Here is a 20,904-nt window from a genome sequence, read left to right on the forward strand (position 1 = left end):
GAGGAACAGTTTGAGCACTAGAGTGATAGGACTGGAGCTGCAGGGTTTTCCGACTAAAGAGTCTCTATGGAGTATTCCGTGTGGATGCGGATCTGTCTACCATGTGTATTGATTTTTGTCTTACACTGTAGTAAAGAGCTGCATCTCCCATCAAAAAACAAACACAAGAAATCTATAGGGACCTAAGTCACTAGAGGTTTTACCCTTTGGATGTGGACTGCAGTCATCACCTTTAGGACAAGATCTTGCATTTGCCTGGGTGAACTTACTTTGCTAAAAGCAACAACAACAACAACAACAAAAGCTAGGACTAGTGGGACTGCCAAATCTGCAACTGTTTGTTTAGTGCATGCCTGTCACCTCCTTCCAGGAAAGCTTCACCACACTGATTTCTAAAGCTCTAGTCCAGAATTCAACTGAAGTCAGCAGAGTTTTTCCACTGTTTTTAACAACTTGCATTCTAAGTTATATCCAGAAAATTCTGTAATGTCTTTTTTGTCTGCTAGTATTGATAGTTCTCAGTTCACCCTGAGCGTATGATTATAGGAAATATCCAGAAATTCTGTGAAATGCCTTGCTATAGCTAGCATTCTCATTGAAATCAAATATGGAAAAGACTGTCTTCAGCATACTCTGCAACATCCAGTTTCTGGTAACTGCAATGGTTTGCCCAGTCTAATGAAGTTATATGAATTTGATCATGTTTTGTGTTGTCATATAAATGCTTGTATTATTAGAGAGAGTATGGTAGGTATAATGATCTTTACTTCATTGGAGTCTACATTTTACCTTGTAAGCAGTTCCTCCCTCATCTTGATTGTAATTTCCAGCTATTTGCATGGAATTCTCGCTCTACTTCGAGTTGTCTAGAATGGCTGTGGTATATCTGGGCCAGACATCTGGAATCCCCTAGCACTCCTGGGAGACAAACGGGCTCTTGTAGTGCTTAACTCAGCTTCTCCTAAGGTGAATGCTTGAAACGGGTGAAACAAGCACATCACCAGCTCCAGACAAGGTCACAGGACAAACTAGTGCATGTTTTTTTACAAAGGTGTTAGTGCTAACACCATTCACAGTTGGAAACACTGCAAAGCATTGTCAGTCAACAAAGTTTTTGGGAGGTGAATTACTATGTGGGGTGAAAGGCCGTACATTATTTAATCAGCAGTATGCTTGAAAGGATAAGGTTTTTCTTAAAAGATAAATGGATTAGAAAGGCAGGAGGTATTGACTGCAAACTTGTAAGGGGCCAATAACATGACAAGAAAGGTTAAAATAACCTTTTTCATACATCATTGGGCAGTAAATACATCAATAAATTAATTGACAAATAAATAAAAACAACCATTATGCTTCTACTCTAGAATTCCATTTCTTCTGACATATTTCTCACACTAATTCAAGAGCTACCAGAAAAATGTTATAATATAAAGTGGTGCCTCTCCAGTTGCAGGTAATCATCTGATTTCTTAAAAAACTTTTTGTGTGAATTAAAATTCTGCCATTCTAATGGTAGAATGATACAAATAAATATATCTGTATTTATAGATAATTTATGAGATCTCTTCTGTTGATTTGTGCTTCCAAAAGGAACGGCAAAGGCTGATTCATTTGTCATTTTCCAACTAGGATATTGAATTAGAAGAAGTGGGTCAGCATATTTTTTCTTCCCGTTAGCTTTTTATTTCTGATATTCATCATGGTCATATTGTTCAAACAATTTACCTGAAGTGTAAGTGGCACCAAAATCAATATTTGTGATGCAAAATTTTTTGCAGCATAAACACTGTTGTTCTATTAACAAATTTGCACACAAGATGAAGTGGCATATTTGTCAGGTTTCATTCAATCTGGTTTAGGGGGAGACAAGTGAAATTGTCCAATTCGGTGCAGTTTAAGGGTGGTTTTCCTGTCAGCTTCATGGTCGAGTCATTTGTCAATGACATTTAACTTCATAAGTGTAATTCATGGCTCTTTGGGGGTTTTATGGTACATATTGTTCAGAAAACTCCTTGACCTCCTTTTTTGTCCTTAGGGATATAAATTGCTTTCTGTACCTTTTTTGTCAAATCCACAGAGGGCCCAATACTAAATGAGCTCTAATGATCTGAGCTGCCAAGGGGCTGTGAGTTCTAAGTCTAATGTACCTACGTGGTAAGGCACGTTCTCCTTTGTTTAAACACCAAAGAAGTTCCATTTATAAATCCTTGTTAAATACCATTGTAAACCCTTCTAAAGACTTGAGGCCAGCACCTCTGCAGCAGAAGTCAGTGTAGTTCTGCTGCAGGTAATCACGTTATGCTAATTTTAGCAGCCGAGGATCTGCCCCAAGATGATAACTCTAGGAGCACGTATTAAAATAGAACAAGATTTGAGTTCAAAGTTAAAACTCTATTCAATTTAAACTTTGAAAGCTATTACTTACTCATATGATAGAACAAAACAGCTATAAAGTATATTTGTCTAGAACAATGGACAAAGGTGTGTTATTTTGTAAAAGAAGGGAGATTTGGGGCTTAGGGTTATTGATAAGCTTATTCTGTGGAAATAAGTCTCAGCTACACGAATACTGTAATTCTGGATAGAGGAAAGACGGTTAATTTATGTAGAAGAAGGTGGTGTTTTTCATGTGCTTCACATAGCTTTTGTTAGTACTTTGGTTTGTGAAGGAAGATGATACCTTTCTGACACAGAGAGTACATGAGGACTCATCAGTATCTCCTAAAGTCAGCTGTCCTGCCACATACAATGTTATACACATATTACCCTTTATACATTTTCCATTAAAATATCACCATCTCAAAAAAAACCAGAATAGACTAAATTTACGGGGGGGAAAGTAATCTTTGTTCTCCAAGTAAATTGACCTAAATCTTTGTACTCTGTCTTTATTTAGTCAGATTGTTTTATCACAGTTCTGTGTCTGTCAAGGTCAAGAGAAATAGTGTGAAAGACATGTCCAAACTTTTGGGCAGCTTCTAATTTCATTAAGCACCCAGAAGGAACAACAGTAGAGGACAAGCATTCCAGATAATTTTAGAACAATTTATGAATTTATCAAATCTTACGTGAACAGAACCATAAAGCAAGCTTGGTTTACCTATAAATACAAAACTGCATTACAATATTTAAATGTCCAATTACCTAAGCATTAAATCTTTAAAAAGAAAAAAAAAAAACACATAGCTAGTGTCATCATTAAAATGAAAATCTTTTAAGGAATTTTATAGCAATTTATTCCTGTACTACTATAATCTGAACTAAAATCAAAACTATTCTGATAACTCATGTTATTGCTTCTCTGCATGTGCCTGCCTCAATGCTCTGTGTTGTATCTAATCTATATATCTATATACTTACTTTAAATATTCTGCAACTACATAAAGTAATTTGACAAGACTCTGTTTATAGAAAAGTTGAGATTTTAAAGATCGAGTATTGTTCACATAAGGTAGAGTGAAAATGTCTCTGCCTTAATTTAGAAGGATCAATTTGGAAAAGATGAGAGATAAATCACTTTCATTATAAGCTCAGATCTTCCTAGAGCTGCAAGAGAGAATGCCAATCATTCTAGGTCCTTCTGCTGGGAGCTAATATATACCAGTCATGAGATGAATTCATTTGATTTAGGACATGAATTTGACCTTGGCCCTCAATTTCACAGCAAAAGGCAGTTGGTAAAGCCCCTATGTTGGTATTTGCAGTAGAGCATAGCATACTTACACCAATTCATTACACAAAATAAAAATTTTGAGGATCATAATGTTACTGTATAGAGTTTATTTGAAAGACAGCCCATAACATTTCTTTCTTTAACAGGATTGAAATGGCAACTGAAATTTCATGGATTTTCCATCGTACCTATTTTCACTTTCTTATTCTGTTGCTTCTGGATTGAGAAAAGATCAAATCCTTATCTGTATCTGGTTTTCTTTATTTCTTTAAGAAGAATTATCTGCTGGTTAGAATACAGGTTGAAGTAACTGGGACTCTCAGTTTCACAGCTCAGCTACTAATGGACCACAAAGCAAATGCTCCAAAGTGCCTGAATAATTTAGGAGTCTAAGTGAAGCTGAAAGCCAGTGATATTTTGCCTTCTAGATACTTAAAGTAGATATCACAATGTTATTCTCACAATGCTCTAGCATTTCAATAGTGATAATAGCAGTATTGATGAAGAAACTCCAAAGAAAAATATCCTTGAAAAGGTGCAATTTGTTCCGTTATTTTAGGTTTTGTTATTTAAATATAGTGCATGAGTCCTGGGAATTTCAGAGTATTTCAGGAAGAAGTATCCCCAGGTGAAACTTATGTGTGGAACTCTTACTATATGTGTATATTTAAGTGTAATTTCTAAGTCCTTGTGCTTCTTCACTGCGGCGTTCCTGCAGTAACCTTTCATTGTTCACTCACACCCTGGTTTATCTGGAGCTAAAATACAAATCACATCGCACTTTCCCAGGTGTTAATACGACTTGAAGAACTACATCGATTTGCTTTGTTTATCACAGCGCTATCAACTTTTCAGAGCACGCGTCTCCAGTTTTCCAACCATCCCATTGTGCAAACTGACCTCTCTCCGCATTGTTTTGTTTGTCTGTTTGTTTCCTGCTGCAGTGGATTGCTTAGACCCGACGTGCTCGAGCCACGGGGTGTGCGTGAACGGGGAGTGTCTGTGCAGCCCGGGCTGGGGGGGGCTGAGCTGCGAGCTGGCGCGAGCGCAGTGTCCCGAGCAGTGCAGCGGCCACGGCTCCTACCTGCCCGACACCGGGCTCTGCACCTGCGACCCCAACTGGATGGGGCCCGACTGCTCCGTCGGTAAGGAAGTCTTCCTTCCTGACTCCGCAGTAATCCCGTTTTCCTAAAGTTTTAATATGTACAGCAAGCTCAAAATGCGCATCATTTAGAAAACTGTCTTTGGAAGGTGTTTGGTGCTGTTTAGCTACATTGGGAAGAAGTGCGTTATGTATCTTATTTTTGTGACACTCTTAATTTGGGTCAGGGGAATGCCCGTTAGGAGTTTGTATTTCATTCCTACGATGACCCCCTTTACTTAAGGGCTTCACGTCTGTTTCCCAACTGCTAATGAAAATTCATAATATATAAATATGTTTATAACATTTGAAGAATGGGAAACACCACAGTTATGTAGTTTTTGGGGTTTGCTTTACCGTACATGAAAATGCTACTCAGTTATGTAAAACATCACAAAACAGAAAAATCTCTGTTCAAATAAAGGGGATTTTTCCCTTTTCAGTTGTACATGGAGTATTTAAAAATAATTAAAGAGCAAGAGACACTAAAAAGCAGGCATAAAAGTGTAAGCTACGAAATTTTATCCCTCTCCAAAGCTTCAGTCACAGAACTTGATTATTCTAACAGAAGGAGCTAAAGAGAAAAAACCAAAGTTTTAACAAGACAGCAAATGTTCTATTTTGGGGGAAAAATACTGGGAATTTTGCATTTCTATTCTAAGCTGAACCCTGAGACGGAGCTGTAGGCCATAAGCAAGTCTCTGAAAATAACATTAACATTTTTCACATTTATTCAGTTATTTCTCAAGGTTAATGACTTAGAATACCCCATCAGATAGATGAATATCAGGGTGTGTTTTTCCCGCTTCATGCGTCAGCAGCCAGAAAAACTCATGAATGAGAGTTTCACTGTCAACCTCTTTGGTGATGCATGAGGCAAAAGACCCCTCTGCTTGCTTCTCTGCAACTTCAGCTGGCACAAAACAGTAGAAGAATTTTTGGAGTGAGACACTGGCTGGCTGACCATGTTAGTAATAGGATTCCAAAATCTCTCCCTTGAACATGTCTTTTACCCATTGCTCCTAGAGTCTAAGTGACCCTGAATTGTCACCATTCACTGCTGAATGAGCTTTAGGTGAGTTTCAGTCTCATTTTTAGCAAATCAATGGCTGTATCAAAATCACCAGAGGTCTAGGTTTGGAACTGGTGTCTGAACAGAGGATACAGTCCTGCAGCAGTCTGTCTGGCATACAGTAGCAGATTTATTTTAAAACAACATTTGTACATAATTTAGTTTGTTTTTTGGTTTCTTTGGTGGTTTTTTTAAAGTCTGTTTTTAAGCAAAAATTAAGTGCTGGTTTTGATATGAATACAAACAGTCCAGCCGTTGGCAACGTGTAGTTTTCAGCAAAATCCTCCCTGTTGCAGTGACCCTTCCCCTGGTGACCAGGTTGCTGCTCCTGCCCCGCTGGGGCTGACCCGAACCAGCTATAATCCTTCTTCTTTTCTTCTCCTAGAAGTGTGCTCCGTCGACTGTGGCACTCACGGGGTGTGCATTGGCGGAGCGTGTCGCTGCGAAGAAGGGTGGACAGGAGAGGCGTGTGACCAGCGTGTGTGTCATCCCCGTTGCACAGAGCACGGCACTTGTAAAGATGGGAAATGTGAATGCAGAGAGGGCTGGAATGGGGAGCACTGCACCATTGGTAGGCAAACGACAGGCACCGAAACAGGCACATATTGCTTTCTTTTCATAAATCGTAGAAACATAGTTACTGTTGTGTATTGTAATAGGCTGTTCCTTTAGGGACCCTAGTGCTTTCAGGTATTAACTCTGACTCAAAATGTGTTGGGTGAAATGCAGGTGAGCTCTTGGAATCATTTAAAATCAGTAACAAACTGATCAGCGGAGGAAAAAAAAAAACCCAACAACAAATTCCCCAGCAGATGAACGTTAGTAAGTAGATATGTAACAAATGGTCCATTACAGCATCATCTGAGCCAAGATTTTCAAACTTAACTATGCATTCCTTTGTGTGAATGACATATTTTTTAATTTCCCGGTCTGATGCATCGATGCTCTCCCACTATTAGACAGCGCATCTGAAACACATCACCACCATCCCCACACAGAGCAGGGGTCAAGTTGTGGAGGAATAAGTGTTCCTGGTGCTACAGAAATAGCTCCCGAGCGTTCTCCTGCCAGCCGGCACAGGGCGTGCGGGCGGCCGGTCCCGGCACAGGAGCCCTGCGGGTGCTGCCACACACCCCTGGACCCTTTGCTAATGGTGCTGCTCAGTGCAGCGTGGGCATCGAGCCGTGCTTGTGATGGGTCAGCCTGAGAAGTTCAAAAAGGTCACACTTGCACAGAGCCGTGGTGCTCTGTCTTCTAAATTACTGTGCTTGAAAAGTTATCCTGAAGATAAATTGTGAAGATCTTTATTTTGTCTCTACAAGCAGTCAAGTAGTGTATCTGGATTATTTTGTGAAGTTTTATACTGAAAACAATTGAGAAAAAAATGTTATTTTTCCCTATGTTTTAATCAAAAACGGGAAATTCTGAGTGATCACATCTCTCCTGTGAAGCCTGAGCAAAATTATCTGGAACAAGAGCATCCAACTGCTGGGACAATGTGCGATTCACACAAGTGTACTTTCTCGAAAGGCCTTTTGGAGGACTGTGAGGTGTACCTTAAAAGAAGTCCAAATCCAAGGTCACATTGTTTTAATTATCTCAAAAGTGGTAAATTTAATGAAGAAAAGGAGTAGGTCAATTGAGATTTTCATGGCAATCAGGGACCCTAATGGGACAGTCCTGTTACAAGTGAATTGTTATTTCTTTACTTAAAAGTATGGCGAGATTCCTGCATCCCTCAAGCTGTTTTTCATTCCCCTCTGATTTCTCCCTTGATATACAAACCATTTCCGATACACACGAGCTGGAAACTAAAAGTATACTCTAATTGGAGAGAAGAAAAAATAAGAAAATAGATACAGATTTTGGGGGCGTTTCCCTTGATGTTGTGGTGCTGCATGCTTCCACCACACCATGCTAATGTGATTTAAATCAAAGCTTTTATGACTGAACACTTTGTGACCAGCACAGATGCAGAGTGTTTTATAACGATTGCTTTCGTACTTCCATCATATCAACATACGTTTGCTGGATTAGTCCAGGCATTTTGTTTTCATATTAAGTATCTCCTTGATCTCTACAAAATGCCTAGTATATATATATATTTTTTTGCATTAAATTGTGTAATAATTGCTTATTTTACAAGTTGCTGCTTTGTGTGAAATTTGTTTTGCTTTATAATCTTGTATTAATATGCCTATGTTTAGAGGTAATTAGTTTATTTAAAGTCTTCATTACTGTGCAGACAAAAAGATACCATGTACTGATATCTTAAAAGAATTCTGAAAATTACAAGATGAACTAGCGAACTCCGAAGTGAGATTTTTAGTCTCATTTTCAGAGCTGTGAAATAAGTATTTTCTCTATTACTGATATTTATAATCAATTCTTCTTTTTAGAGGAAGAGTGATGCTGCTAAAGTGCTTAAAATATGCATGAGCTTTTTTGTTTGGTATGTATTAGAAAGATTTCCTTGAAGCTTAATGTGGGTCTGCCTGTGGCAAAGGTGAGACTAGGGCAAACAAATTAGATTTGCCCTTCTAATGATCATGTCTTAAATTTGTGCAGTTATAAGCTGCCTGTTCTGTGTAGCTAGACAGATATATATTCTTCTGACAGGCCTGGACTAGTAAGAATTTTCATAGGTCACAAAACATGATGCCAGAAATGGGATTCAGTTCAGAGGGGCAGCTCAGCTTGATGACACTGGTTAATGTTACGTGGGCCTGAAACAGAGAAAGAGTTTGGAGGATAAGGAGAGTAAAACTAATGTTTGTCAGTATTTGTACGAAAAAATCCAGTTACCACTGGAACATTTGTCCTTAGAGTGGAATGATACTTTGGAACAAGAATTAATTGCTCAAGGTGTTTTAAATGTTGATGTGATGAAGTGTAGTTAAACTAGGGAGAAACTAATTTTAATTTAGAGTACTCTATTTATGGTTTTGCTTTCAACTGAAAGGTTGACAGACCATTTATTGTCAGAATTATTCCCTGAGGAGCATCAACCTAAAAAGATAATATTCAGAAATAAAAATTTCCTGTATTGAAACCTTTATTTTTTTTGAAATTATTTTAATTTTAATCCAAAACCATTGTTTTAGTCCTGTTTGGAAGGTATCTGGCAAAGCTAGGCCAGACCAGAGTCAAATAGCATGTGAGCAGAGGATGAATCTCTCCCTTCCATGTACATAGTTGGGATTTTTGAATACCCGTATTAGGTCTTCGGGAGCAGTGAATGTCCACACTTACCTCACCAGACCTTTGAGAATTTCTCCATGTGCACTTGAAGCAGAAAAATGTGAATCCCGTAGGAGAGTTTATTTACTCTAAGTTTCCATTTATTGCTCCACCTAGTATGAAATCTCTTGAAGTCAGTAGAAAAACTTGCTTTGATTCCAGTGACTTCAGGCCAAGCCTACTTAGAACAAGTTGATCTAATTCGTGAGAAAAAGAGAAAGGTTTCTATATACAAACCAAAATATCTTTTGTTTGTACTTCTTTATGAGTTTCATGTGCTGTATTTACATAGCAGTGGGAAAGAAATCATTATAGCAACCTGCAGGTATCCAGGTTCATTCAGGATATTTTATTCTATTTAATGTCAAATTAGGCTTTTATAGTTAGCTGACAGAATGCATGTTCTTTATCATTTTGATGTTGAGTGTCTAAGCTCAAAAAAACAAGTCGTTTCTTTCTGCATTACCTGCATTTTGAGAAAAACACTCTGTGAAGTCTTCCAGAATGCCACTATTAGCTCCATGTTAACAAGCTGTTTATACAAAGCAGCTTTTACCTGTGTGCAGCAGTAGAATTACATCTAAAAATCAGTGACTGTAAATTCCAAGTTATACAGATTTTGGTAAATCTACATCTCCATAATATAAAAATGAAGGAGTGGTGTCTGGCTTTGCTGAGGTGCTGTTCGTAGCAGAGCAGAACTCTACACCAGGCACGACATTTGGCTTTGCTGCTTTAGGTAAGAAGAAAAATTGCTTAGCGAAGTGATGATAAAGAAAATGAATCTTTTCCCAGTGCAAAAATAGACCTGTCAGGATATGTTTATTAAGTGATTACTATTCATTGATTGCAATTACGGAGGAAGTTATAACTTAAATAATAGAGGGTAATCTAGATGAGGAAAAAAATATTGGAAAACTAATAACAAAGCAAAAGACTAAGATATAGCTGTTGCTAAATCTTGAGCCAATTTCATGACAGAATTTTAAGACAGGATTTAGCTTTTCCTTGGATCATCTGAATGTTGTTAAAGCATGATGTTATAAAACAGATCTGTTACTTTCACTGAAAATAATATTCAGATGTTTAAAACTGTTGGTTTTAAACTGTTGTGGAGGATGTTCTCCATATAAACTGTCAGGATTGTGTAGTAAGGACAGCGTGATGTATATGGAGATCTTAAGAAACAGTCAAAAATACCATTTTAAAAGTGTAATTCCATCTGTAATTCATAGCCCTGCAGCATGAAATACGACTGTTATTAAGTCATTGGTAAAGATCTCACAGAGAGACTGGTGAAGCCAAGATTTAATCCTAAATATTTATGAGTAAAATTTAAAAGCCTGCAAACACAGTGTATCTTGTAAGGTAAGCTGATATATGAGGTTATCTTTCTGGCAGCCTGTCATATTCCCAAAGCACTGCTCTTGTCTACATTAGATGTAGGTTAAGCACTCCTGCTTTTAGACAGAAAGTGGCAAAAGATTGTAATAAAGGATATGTGATAATACGGATGCTCTGCTGCAGATTATGATTGAAACAACTCTTATCTTCTCTACTCCTCTTTATTTTAATTTATTTCAATGCCAATAAGCTGTACCCCCTTTAACAGCCACAGAACCTGAGCCCCCAGCAACCTCCCTGTGGGCGGGGGACACAGGGACACTGTGGACATCTCTGCAGCTCTGCTCCCTGCCCGGGTACCGCTTGTCGGAACCAGATTGCAGAGGTGGGGATCTGCCGTTCCCTTTCCTCCACCGAGTCCTTGGCCTCTGTACAGAAAATGCCAAATGGTAGGGCATGTTTCTTAGTAAATAATGGATTTGGAAATCTGGGTTATCCATGTACTTTATCTTTTATGCTTTCAGGGCCTTGAATAAAGAAGAATTGCTTGAAAGAACCACAGTCTGTCACCTACATGATGGGAAATAACCTAAAATTTTCAGATAAATAAAAACATGGAGAAAAAATAGAGGTTTCTCTGTGTCTGGGGTGGTTAAGATAAGAAGTTCAAGTGACAGCACAGAAGACTCGGTTTGGGTGTTAGGAAAACCCTTGGAACAGTAAATGAAAAACCGAGGTAGATTTTCTAAGGAAGTTGTGGAATCCTCATCAATGGAGCTTTTAACAACAGTTTAGACAAATGTCAATCAGGAATAGCAGAGCGGTAGTTCATCCTGCCATGGGGCACCAAGCTGACTAGAAAATCATTGAACTATATGAACTCTCCTCCAGTCTGATTTTAAATGAGCTTAAGAGGTAGGATTCCTTCTAAGTACTTTGGTTTATAATATGGTAAGATTTGTACTGTCATCCCTTTTAAGAAACTAATACCGGTCTTAGAAGTAGAATTAATCATTTATCCAACCAAGGAAGCTGATCAGTGTGTTCTGTATTTGTGGAACAACAGATTGTCAGTGTATATATTGGCTACTCTGAAACATCGAGACAAAGAGCCAATATTACACCCAGTAGGTAAATATTTTAAATCCTCTCCCTTTGAAGTACCAAGACTCACCCAACTGAATACTAGATGGATAGTATTCCATCTCTGCTTTTACTAAAAAAAAGAAAGAGTTTACTACAATTTTTTTCCCCAATTGTTTTGGGAGGACTGTGCTCTTTCCAGCTTTTAGACGTGTTTATATTTTTTGTAGACCGGAAGGAGTACCACGTATAAAGAGTAAAGATTTAGATTTTTACCTTATAATAGAGTAAATAATTGATAGAAACATTAATAATGCAGCATTGTGTAATCTTAGGATACAGCAGGATATTTTTGTACCATGATAATGCTCTTTGTGTGAAAGATTTTTTCTTTCTACTACTGATTTTTCTTGTTGTAATTACAACAGTAATGATTCAAAGATGAGGCAATTTTCAGGAGAGATGGAAAGTGCGTGGGAGGAGACAGTGGAAAGCCATCGTATCTGACAAAGAGCAATTTAGAAGGAGCTAGATATATTAGACTTCTCCAATGCACTTCTAACTTAAAATTAATCTGTAACATTTTATAACCTATCAAGGTATAAAATAACCTCCAACAACGATGATAGAAATTTAGATTGCATACTCTGTAGAGGGAGGAACACTTTTTTTCATTTTATTTGAAAAATGCCTAGAATATCTGGGTCATGACCACTTTTCATTGCTGATGATATAGAAATATGTTGGTAATATATATGGTGACATGAACAAAAATATTAGAGACATTGACTGTATCCGCAGATTGAGATTCATCCCCCATGTGATCCAGTCATCCTATTGTCTTTACACCTGGTAGCAGGTTTCCTGGTGCACACATCTGAGATGCAGCCTTTAAGTACATGGTGTCAGGCTTTCATTTGGAGTGCCATAGGGTGTTCTTCCCCTCTGCGCCTTCAGCAAAACAGAAGAGTAGCAGATACCTTGTGAATTAGTCTGAGATATTCTCAATAATTTATGTAAATCTCTGCACATAATTTACATTTTCACTTCTGTCATGCAAGCATAGAGAGACTCATAAGGTAGAAGTTTTCCTTATAAAGTGATGTTTTGGTCACATACGTTATATTACATCATGTTAGGATTTATAACAAAACCCAAGGAAATGTACTAGTCAGTGGGAGCAATGGTCAGCTAGGCCGGCATCACCGTGCTTCACTAAAGGTGCAAGTTCCTGGTAAATAAGCGATAAGAAATTTCTTCCTGGAAAGATAATGCTTTTTATTTTTTCCAGCTACATTTACTGTTGGGGTGCTTTGTTGGTTTTGTAAATGTGTCATCTTTTATTTCACCTCCAAAACTTCTGAATAATATCTCTTGGCTATAAAATCCCTGGATTAAACAATCTGTAAACAGCTCTTGTTTTGAGTCTCATGCTAATTTTTGTTTCTGATTTGTAACTCCATAAATTCCTATCCCAATAACTAAAAAATATTTTCCTACTTTTCTTTATCAGGCCCGTTAAATTTTCTGAGCAACTTACGTAGCACTAAGGAATCCAGAGCTACCATGTGCATCTTCTTAGTTTATCATTGCAGAGCAAGATAACTGATTATGTATGTTTGGAAGGAAATATTCTATGTAGAGATTTGTATACAGTGAGGGTGGTTTGACTTTCAGGGAGTCTAGAAACAGAATTCCTTTTCATCTGCAGAATTTACACAGGGCAGCTGGGGATCTTTCTGGCTAAAAGGCAAGCTTATTCATGAGGAAGAGCTTTCCTGTTTGCATTCTTTGCTGAGGGCTTCCTGTAAATGATTGAAATATGTCACACCGCAGTGTCAGAACACTTGAATGGCTTTTTTCCTTTCTCTATATATAGGATATTTGCGGAACATGACCTTACTTCTTTCCTTTCTAGCTCAAAAAATTTAATTGAGTGTGTTTTCAGCAAAGCTTCCTCCATTTTGTCTGGTACTTCAAAGATGCACCCAGCAGATACTGGTGAATAGTTTCCCCAAACTAAAATCATGTTTCTTTTTTCTCCTTTTGGAGGGGCTCCTACATGAGTTATATTGATTTTGTGGCCAATTCCTGAACTCCTAGAAGACCACAAAAAGAGGGGGAGGGCAATCAATCAGGCAGCTGATCTAACTTTTGAAAGGGCAAAGCTGATTTTGCTGTTCATAGGAGTATTCACAGCATCGGGCAATCTTCTCTTCTTCCATAGATAATGTTTCCTGTGTTATTTTGTACCCTGTGGTGTCAAGCACAGCTTCAGCAAGGGAGTGAACTACGTGGTGTTGCTGGATACAAAGCAACAAAGATGTAGAAATGCTTGTGAGAGGCCAGCGACACAGATTGTATAGAGATAGAAAGGTAGTACCAGATATTGGGAAATATGTATCTATATACATACATATAGTATTTATACTTACTAAGAAACAAATACAAAAGAGAACAATATCTACCCATCCTTTTGTGGCCTGCTTGTTATAGGTATCTCTTCCTAAGCACTTGCATTCTCATTTATATATTCTCGAGGTATTATTCTTGTATCTTCAACATCAGTTTCACAAAATCTTTCATGTTTGAAGATGCAAATAAAGCTGAATGTGTTTTGCCTGACTGCTGCAAACTCTATGGAATAACAACCCAGACACAAGGCTTTACCTCTTCAGCTTCTTGTCAATTTTGTCTCAGATTCCTACATAATAACAAATTAGCAGTAGGATACCTTAGAAGTTAGGGGCTTGTCTTCCTAAGATATCGGATGCTTTAAAAATTTTCTACTTAATATTTTCTTAGTTTAATGTTGTATTAAAAAATATTAGTGTCAAAAAGAAAAAGGGAAAAAACGGTCTCTGTAGCATCTCTGAAGTGTCAGTTCAGGATTTTGCTGTGTGATCTATTTAGGGCTTTGGGGAAAAATGAAACTATTGAAAGTTTTCTCTTTTAACTGTCATTTATCTCCTGTGCAGTAGCTACTCACTGAGGATGAAATACATGCTGATGTTGAATATTGATACATTCTTCTTTCAGTAAAAGCCCTTACTAAGACAATTTTTTAAAAGATCTTAAAGAATGAATATGGGGACTTGTTCAGGGTACAAGCTATGAGGTATCTTGAGCCATTCTTATTGAACAAAGTTTTTACAAAATTCATGTTATTCATCTCTGTTCTCTTGTTCTTTCTTTCCGTTCCTATTCTGACCTGCTCATGAAATGCTTATGAGGAGAAGCTCACTTCTGGAGATTATTCCTGTAGGTAGCCTCAATCTATTTCATTTTAGATACAGTTTTTCTATACATACAAAAAGAAGCAAAGTTTTCTGTCTGACAAAAATCATCATATAATGTAGTTTACATCATTTGTCCAAAGAAATTACAAACATCGTTCATGTAATTGAAATGAAAGAACTAAATACAAACCTGAGTGTTCTTGAAGGTGCTCAGGTCTGAGGTTACGGTCCATGTTCATCTCTGTATGTTGAAAGTGCAGATAATTGGAGTAATATTGGGGTCATTATTACCTGATTTATAGCTGCTATGAAAATTGTAATTAAGTGTTTAGATTTCTGCAGATTCCAGGACACACTTCTGTAGTGTTTGCAGTGATATAGTAATGATTGACATATAACTGCCCATCTCATTCTGTCAGTTCTATGCAAAACACATCCACGCTGGGATAGATGGAGACAAAGCAATAGCGGTGTCTCGGTATTTTAGCAGCAGTTCACAGTCATAGTACTGGAGCTGAAGGAAAAGTGGGGCATGAGGAATTAAGGTTGATGTATTTATCCTCATTCTCTCTTCATTCAATAACAGGATTAGAACAGAAAGGATTGGCGGTCCAGCTGCCTCCTTGAAGATTTTCAAATCTGAGATCTGACTCTTTGCCCTGGGTGCTACACACTTAGCTAAAATATTTCATTCCAAATAAGTACTTCTCTTAGACAGTTAAACCTTCTTCATGGGAAAGAAGTAACTTTTGCTTTCATTAAGACTCTATTGTGGCATGGATCATAACATTGCCCCTAATGAAAATTTAGGCAGAGGAGACATGTTTGTCTGCTTATCCGTGTTAATGCTTTTCTCCCTCTCATTCTGATAAGCTTACAAGATCCTTTTACCGCTGCCTTAATGTAATCTGCCAGCTCTATGGCCCGTAACCGATGTCTAACATCTGGGGTTCGTTGCCTTTTCTTGTGCTGTCTCATGGGTTATTGGGAGCCGTGCAGTGAGTCCCAGATGTTCCCGTGTAGAACAGTTCCTGCCTCTCTCAAACACGATGACACAACAGCACCCAAGTCTTACCCAGCTCCGCTGCATTCTCTCTCTTGTACAATGCCTTTTAAAAAGCTGTGGGTTTCCTGCATTCCGTAAATAGGGACCCATAATTTTGACGAACTTCCAGTCAATGGCAGGGTTGATTGCTTTTTCTTAATCCCGTCATATTTTTAGTTTCTGTTCACAGTTTTTAACAGTCCAGTACAGAGCAGGTTGATTGACTCAAAAGACTGTGTCCTGCTTTTAAAATGTTGTAAAATAAGATGCCGTACAAAATATCTGCCAAGGAGAGGCTTAAGTATTTCTTCTTAAGTGTTTTGGAGTGATTAAGTTAGGCGGAACTACATGAGCTGCTAGTTTATCTGTCATATAACTAGGAAGTATATACACTTCTAAGTTTTTAGTATGTTTTTACAGAAATCTGTATGAAGATTAATCTCTTCTATATTCATTCCAGTTAATTATAAGATTGCAGATGGGATTTTTTTAGGTAAATGTTGAAAGAGTGAAGTTATTCATGAGTGTGACAAATGAGTAAGATTCATAATGCATTTAAACCATATATGCCTTCAAAAAGTTAATTTTTTAGGGCATTAAACAACCACAACGAATCAAGATGCAGTCCCTGTTCTGAACAGAAATAGTGCTTTGTTACATAAGAAATAAATACAATGATATAATCATGATTGCACACCATTCTTTTTAATTAAAATTTTGAATTAGTTTGTAGTGAAAAATATTACTAGGTTGTTATTTTAGGCTAGAAATGATACTAAGAGGACAGTTATCCAAAAGAACAAATAAACAAAAAAAAAGAAGAAAGATCAGTTTAGGGATAACGTGTTTACCTGGAACATGGTGTTTTATCCATCTTAAGAGCAGTACTGCTTCAAATACTGTGATTTTCCAATTGTTAGGAATCAAAAAGGATTGCTGAGCTTCTTGTGGAATGAGTAGCTCAGGAACAGCACTGGAGCTATTTTTGAAAATTCAGCATGCACGAACACAAAAACCTAAATGTCCCAGAAGATGCTGATTCTCCTAAAACCAAAGACACATTAGTACAGATGAGAGAACTGACTTGTTGTTTTAACCACTGGGAATACCAGAGTAGAACTCGGTTCCTAATGTAGCATGTTGCAATCTGCTTTTCAGCACATTTTAAATATAAACTGAGCTGACCTCTTTGCTTTCCATTTAATAAAGCAACGCAAAATGTGCGTATGCTGGGTTATAGATGACTTCACTCTGAAATTAATAGAAGGATTAGCATTATAGCATACAGTTGTACAATGGAAGATAGTGTGCCCAGAATAAAGCAGTTATTTCAAAAGAAGTTGGGTGTCTCCATCTCTCTTCCCTATTTTCTTTAGTTTTTAAATTGCAGAATAACTTGCATTTGAACAAGAAAAGTATCAGTGAAAGCAGGAAGCCGTGGATTGTTATTTAGTGCTGAAAAGTGAAAGCACAATATGAATTTGTTAAAATGTTAGCAGAGTCTGATTAATTCTACTCCTTTTTTTTTTTTTTTTCAGAGTAATTTGGTTAACAGTAAAGGAAAAATAATAGCAACGTGCCTTTTCTTGTTTCAAAAAAACCCTGGAAAGATGTTTTAAACTTAAGCCAGAAAATGACTGCCCAGGAGTCTGTTAGGAATATGGGATGAAGGTTGACATTGCTCCCCATGCAGCATTGTTAAGAGGTAGTTGAATTGGGGGGTGTGGGAAGTACAACGACATAGATTTTTAGATCAGATTCATCTTTTTGTTGGCTTCTTTGGAAACTGGGGGAAAAATGGCTTTTTGTTACTGCCTCCCTTGGATCGTTATTAATTGATTATCACAAAGCCAATCCATATATGTCTTCATTGTGTCCTGTGAATGTTTGAACTTTTTTTTTTTTTTCCCAAAATAAGTCAGAAATATTGATTTAGAACAGAGAAATCCTTCCTTGTTTAGAGAGCTGGTTATTAGAGTCAAGGTCACTTTCTTTGTGAAGGCTGAGAGGGTAACAGTTGCCTGAAGGAAATATGGGGTGTTCCCCTATAGAAAATGTTAAGCCTGTGTGAACACGTGTGTTCATTGTTTCTGCATTATTCCTCTGCAGATATGCCTGTAGAGGTTATCCGTTTTATGATTTTGCATTGCAATTTTTTGTTACATATTCTATAACAATTTTCATTGCTTATACACTGAAGACGAAAGTGACTCGGAATTGGTCAGCCCATCCTTAGTTTCAAACAGTAGTTTATATCCCTTATCAAAAGACTTCATTACATATGAGATAACACTCAGGTACTCAACTTGGTGGATACACTGAAGTGTCTTCTGAAATTGTCGGTATTTTCATTGCATTATTTTAAAATAAAATGAAGACAGTGCTTATTAAAACCCAACAATTTCCCCAATTGTTTTAATCTTTCAACCTTCCGTACACAGATAATTTGATAAGTCTGGTTTCTGTCACCGGTATTCGTATTTCCAGTTACTATGAAATTCCTGAAATCCTTATTTAAAAGTGTTACTGCATGAAAAATTTTAAGTATTAGACGCCTTGTGAAGGGAAATATTTATTCAGGAGAATTGGAGTAATTTAACATATTTGCATTTCACTTAAGACTGCATCTGTTTATTTAACCTTTATACTTACAGTTTACTATACTAAAGATTTTTATCAGCATTTCTGACATAAAACACTATATTTTTAAAAATTTCTAGCAATGTGAATATAATGTATCTGATTTCTTAGGTTGAATGTTCTTATCAATATTAAATGGGGGCTTTCTTAAAAGTTATTTGCAGAATATGCCGCTAATTATTTACAACAACAGAAAAGTAAAATTTCTTTGACGTTTTTTGATCTGTTAAGAGATACTCTTAGCTACTCATGCTGTATTGTCAGTGTTGCAAAGAAAGCCAATTGCACACAGCTGTAGCAAATTGTCCTTTAGAAGTGCCATGCACAGAGCTTAGAATTTTTTGTTTTGGTTTGGTTTTGGAAGTTCCTTTTGACTGGTCTTTGTTTCTAATAATGTTAAGTCTGCTTTTCCCTGGTGGTGTGTTTTGGTTTGCATTTTTTATTTGTTTTGGTTGGGGGTTTGTTCTTTGGTTGGGTTTTTTAAGTAAAGCAAATAACATGACAATACAGTCATGCAGCTTTTCACCTGACATGAATCAGTGACTAGAGTGGCTCAGTCCAGTGTCTTTATCTTACAATCGTATTGCAGCCGAGGTGGAACAATCTCTAGATTTCTTGGCTCACTTAGATATTGTGTTTCTCTTCCCAAGAGCCGTGCTGGTGACAAACAGTCCCCTGATGACCAATATCAACCTGCCCATCCCAGCACGGCTTAAAAACTCTGTCACACATAGACGCAAGGTAACCAAGTTAAAAGCCTAGTGGCTTCTTCTGGTGGCATCAGTGGAGAAATGGAAGAGAAATATTCTGTCTATAAACAGAAAGACTTCAGTGTTTGTTCCAGAAAATTAAGGTCACTTCTAGTGAGGTGAGGGGAGGAGCAGAAGCTCTCAGTTGCCTGATAGTAAATATTTTTAATATAAAGCAAGCAGAGGTTAAAGTCCCTATTCTCTTTCAGATTTTTTCCCAGTGCAGATTAAATACTCTTGGCTTTCTTGGGGGTTGAAATGGTGAAGATGATCTCCCTAGTAGATCAAAATCAATTCCCCAGATTTATTTAGTATTTAAATATCAAGGCAACTGGCTATGTTTGAAGGGTTCTGCATCTCTTTCCTTCACCATTTATGCAGATAAAGAAGGAACAAAAAGAGATCTATCCTATGCTTTGTTTGTGCATGCAGGATTAAAAACAGCTCATTTGTGAAAACAGCATTTTTATTTCTGTAGCTTTTATTAGTTATTAGTGCAGCTGGTAGATATAAAAATGGAAAATTACATGATACTCATGAGACTTATGTATACTGAAAAAGGATGTAGAATGGATGTCTAGCACTTTAGAATTAAAGGCATGTTTATAAATATTCATCTTCTATCCTATATCTGTCAAACAGTTCAGCATACACAAATACTCACATAACTCAGAATGCATTGTTTATGTATTTTATTTTGGTTTGCATATGTTGCCGAGGTGGCAGAATACTGCTCCTATGTCGCTGGCATTATTTTATCCTTTACATTTGTATATATTTAAACTCTATAAATTCTAGCTCTAACAAACACGTGAGATATATTTAATAGTCAAATATGCATTATTTTGTGTCACTTCTAATTATATTTTACTGTCATGAAGATTCAAGATTACTGGAAGCCAGAAGGGGTATGAAAAACATTTAGTGTACATTGTCAAGGTTTTTTTTTCATTTCAGACTATCCCACAATACTTCTTAAAAACTTCCTTTTGTTTCTTCAGCACTTTCTTTCAATTTTCCTTCAGGACTGCTGAAATGTTTGGGCTCTGTAGCCTGACACTGTAAGGTGTGCAGCCAGTTATTGGAATCCATGTAGTTAATACTTTAAGATCAGCTGTAAGGTATAAAACATCTACCTATATAGCCCTTTTTATCCTGAAGGGCTTGCAAAGTGTTCTGCCAAAGTAAGGGAGAGATGCTCGCAGAGCATGCTAATGGTTACAGAGCAATGGAGGAAAATGTGTGCTTAGGTTAAGGCTCATATTTATTCTTCTGGTCGAGATAACCTGCATGCTTATACAGGATCTGCATTTGCATACTTGAAAGCTAATTGCTAAATTACAAATTCTATGCAGATATCAATATCTGATGAATAGCAAGTAATCATATTGTAATAACACCCGAGAAAACTGGGATTCCCTGCCTTGGGAATTATTAATTATGAAGCTCTGAAACTGCAGGGTTCATAGGTAATTCAGGTGGGAAGGAGTGTCAGGAGGTCACCTAGTCCAAGCCCTTCCTCAAAGTGGGGTTAGTTCTGAGTTCAGACATTCAACTCAGGCACATCCTTTATAGGACAGACCTTTACAGGCCTCTATGCCACACCCTGGATGGGCTGTTTCTCACCTCTCGGCACCATAGCTGTCTCCTGTAGCATTTTCAGCAACCTATGTATAGA

General features: G+C 37.3%; 1 protein-coding gene across 3 annotated transcripts in view; it reads left to right on the forward strand.

Annotated features, from left to right (window-relative positions):
* The window catches only part of TENM2 (teneurin transmembrane protein 2), a gene marked incomplete at its 5' end in the record, with an annotated part of 567,758 nt that overhangs the window by 487,375 nt on the left and 59,479 nt on the right, over positions 1–20,904 (forward strand). For 2 of the 3 annotated variants that reach the window (XM_082064051.1, XM_082064053.1), the window contains 2 exons: positions 4,618–4,818; positions 6,272–6,457. In XM_082064051.1, the coding sequence (XP_081920177.1) occupies positions 4,618–4,818; positions 6,272–6,457 (387 nt within the window). Of the gene's footprint in view, positions 1–4,617; positions 4,819–6,271; positions 6,485–20,904 lie in introns of all 3 variants that reach the window. The other variant, XM_082064052.1, reaches the window with a different exon arrangement.

Source organism: Streptopelia decaocto, assembly GCF_964273445.1.
Source record: "Streptopelia decaocto genome assembly, chromosome: 12".
Lineage (NCBI taxonomy): Eukaryota > Metazoa > Chordata > Aves > Columbiformes > Columbidae > Streptopelia > Streptopelia decaocto.